We start from the raw sequence: 3524 nt of genomic DNA on the forward strand, positions 1-3524 counted from the left end.
CTTTCTTTTTCGTCAAAGATTTGACAAATCTCAACACGTACGCTTGCCCAACAAATATATAGAGACAACACCCTGTATAAATTCTTACCAATTTAATTAATTTTATTCCAAAATAAAATAATTAAATCTGTTGTCTTCTCGCTTAGGAGCCACATAATTATGTTAATTAAGATCGAGTATCTGAAATTAGTTCACTTTTCGATACCAATAATTGTTAACGATAACGAAACCTCATAATAATTAAGAACTTCAGATGAGATCGAGAATATATACCCATTATATTGTATTTTGTTTCATCGATCCAAAAGAAAGAAAAAAGAAGATACCCATTACACGATTCTCAATACAAATAAAAACATCTTAATTTTAATTAACAGTTACAATCTAGCTTACAGATAGACCAGCATTTCCCCTGGCCTGCCTACCTTACCTTTTTCTGGCTTCACAAATTAGCCCCAGCTAAGCATCTTCCTTAATTAATTTATGCCATGCATCTATAAAACGGAACCTAACACAAGCAACATGATAATTTATCCTACTCTAAGTCACAATCCCATTTTTTATATTCTTCATTTAATTATTTATTCAAGTCACAATCCCATTAATTTACACATTCATGATATATTGACACCCACTATCTTTCTAAGAAAACGAAAATTCATAGCTTATCAAAGACCATCCTCAAATGGCACCCTAGAGTCCGGAATCCATGAACCTCCGTCCAAAAAATTTCCGACTGTAAATTTTCCGGCTTCCGTTGGGCTCGTTATAACGTGGTACCCCGGCCAGTTGACCCTCCCAGAAGTATCAGCACCACTCCCTGTGTTCATATATTCACCATAATAAAGCGTTTCCAATGCAAAGCTTCCGCTCCATGGAAGCCAACCTGCAGGGTTTATCAAACTGTCTAAATTACTCTTCATGAATATCGTTCTCGAGTACTTCTGCCACGGCCTCCCCAGATAAGTGTCGACCGAGTTCTGTACAGCTCTCAAATCACCTGTAGCCGTGACACGACAATTATGTATGACGATGCCGGTGTTTTCGTTAGGATCCGTCCTCGCTTGTGCAGTGATGGTGTTTTTCTGGCCGCTCATGGGTTTTCTGACGTAGATGTTGCAGTTTTGGAGGACGGCCACGGCGTCGCCGAATATGAAGTCTTGGGTGCCGTATATGTCGCAGTCTCGATAGAACTGGCGCTGCGAATACACGTACAAGGTGTCTTGATAGCCCTTGAAGCTGCATCGGTAGAAAACGGAGAAGTCCGATCCTGACCGGACTGCAACGGCTTGGTGGTTTTGAGGTCCGGCCGTGTTTTCAAATGTTATGTCCCGAGCGACAAAGCGGTCCCCGGAAATTGCTGAGAGAAGAGAAATTTGCATGAGAAATAGTACAGACAATTTATCATTTTTTTTAAATTTTTTTTTTTTTTCCACTTGTTGCTGAATTTTTTGATACAACATAATTTTCTGAGTAACCTGTGAGTTGTCAGTGTTGTTGACTATCTAATGGGAACGAAGGATATGTACTTTTCGTGTACGTTTAACTGGTCATGTCTAGTTGATTAAAGTCAAATTATAATTATAGATAAATATTATTTAGCTATATAATTATCATACAATGGGATGATATAATAAAAAAAATTGATTAGTTTTAATTTTTTTTTTTATAATTTTTATAAGATAATTGCAGTCTACTAAATAACATTTTTTTCAAATTATAAGAGTTTTGTTAAGATAGTACAGTTTTTACTATAAAGCCATTTAAAAATTGATGTAACAACGAATGATTAAAAAAAAAAAATTGACTTCTCCATTTAATTAATTAATTAGCAATTATGAACTAGACTCCAATTGTTTTTCAATTAGGAAAAGTAACATACGTACGTCCAAATTTACAAATATTTTAAGTTTTATTAGTCTTTTCCCAGTAAATGATATCAAACAATGAACTTTCCAAGACTTTTACCAAATTTACACATATTTTAAAATTAAGTTTCATTTATAATCAAACAACTTACCAAAAGTCGCTGATCTAAAAGTCGTCGAGCCACCTCCAGCGTTCCTGTTACCAGTTACAATCGTGGAATCAATTCCATCCCCAATAATCATTATATCTGACTTCTTAATCACAACGTTCTCTTTGTAAACTCCCGCTTTCACGTATATAATAAATCTCCCACCGCCACCTGATGCCTCCACCGCCTCGGAAATGGTTTTGTAATTTCCGGACCCATCTTGGGCGACCACAACATCAGCTTTTGGTGCATCCCCTGATGTTTGGAGAAGCTTCCGATCGGCAGCAGAGACCCATGTCGGGAAGAAGCCGTCGGAGAGCAAGCGTCGCCGGCCACCATTCTGTTTGCTATGTAAAATAGCTGATGACGAAGCAGCCGCAGCCGCCTTATTTACTGCGAGAACATTGCTAAGAAGCTTCGAAAAGTTGCTTAGCATATTCGGAAAGTACTGTAAATCAGAAGACATGTGGAGGTCGGTAAAACCGTTTTGACATGTTTGCTGGTTGGCGAGGGACGCACTCATCCATGTTAATGCATCGGCTGGATTGTTTGAGCCTGTGGAGCGGTTAATCTTGTTAACCGTATCCTCGTACAGTTCTAAACAATCATTCCATGCCAACTTGGATTGATCGTTGAATAAATTCGTGTCCATGACTGAGATAAGCCGGTGGGCTTCGATTGCTTGATGCATGGTTACCTTGTGGACCAAGTCATGAAATTTGGACCCTTCTTCATCATCTAGGGTTGATGGAAGGTTGTTGGTGTTAATGAAGTGATTGCATGCTTCTGGATATGGGGTTTGGCTACATGACGTAATTGTTGCACCATGCACAGGCCTTATAAGAAATGAAAGTAGAAGATATGAACTTATTGAGAAGGCTAACAACTCAAGCTTGATCTCCATGAAGATCGACCTAAAGATTCGTTAGGTAGCTTGCTGAGGAGTTTTCTATGGTTTGAATGTGTTAAAGATGGCAAGGGAAAGTTCAATATATAGGCTCCAACTTGTCATGATCGTAGGGCAGTACGTGGACGGTGGCGGCACAAAATATTTGAAACGCGTTAGGGTTTTGTTTTCAAAATTTGTTGGGGCATGCATATGACGCTTACGTGAAACAAGAATCTTCTGGCCTATTGTTAATTTGCCATGAATTGAGTGGATCACAATTTATCTACAAATTTTTTTTTGATACGGTAGATTCTTAAATTACGTAATATATGTCGTTTTTAGATATCAAAATGCTTAAAAAATACTTCTTATTAAAAATATGGTAGCTAGCTTGTTGTTGAGGCAGAAAAAAAAGAAAGAAAGAATTTTCTTTATAAAAGGCTCTCTTCACTTTTGCAAACACATGCATTTTTTTTTCTCGTTAAAAGACGATTTTTTACTTAAAACTTTTTTACAACATAAAGAATAATTAAAAAATTAATGAAAGTATATACAATTCTCAATTGTAACATCAAACATGCCACTTTCTTAATAGATGGTATTTTTTTCAAGTATTTC

The 3524-nt window shown here is 36.9% G+C and overlaps 1 protein-coding gene across 1 annotated transcript; it reads right to left on the minus strand.

Moving 5' to 3' along the window:
* Nucleotides 1–344: 344 nt before the first annotated feature.
* On the minus strand, nt 345–2972 carry LOC133877060 (pectinesterase). Its single transcript, XM_062315299.1, has 2 exons — nt 2021–2972; nt 345–1360 (listed from the first exon to the last, which is right to left on the minus strand). Exons 1-2 carry the CDS (start codon nt 2919–2921, stop codon nt 669–671), a joined length of 1593 nt encoding a protein of 530 aa, XP_062171283.1. The 5' UTR covers nt 2922–2972; the 3' UTR covers nt 345–668.
* Between the last annotated feature and the right edge of the window lie 552 nt (nt 2973–3524).

Source organism: Alnus glutinosa, chromosome 1, assembly GCF_958979055.1.
Source record: "Alnus glutinosa chromosome 1, dhAlnGlut1.1, whole genome shotgun sequence".
Classification (NCBI taxonomy): Eukaryota; Viridiplantae; Streptophyta; class Magnoliopsida; order Fagales; family Betulaceae; genus Alnus; species Alnus glutinosa.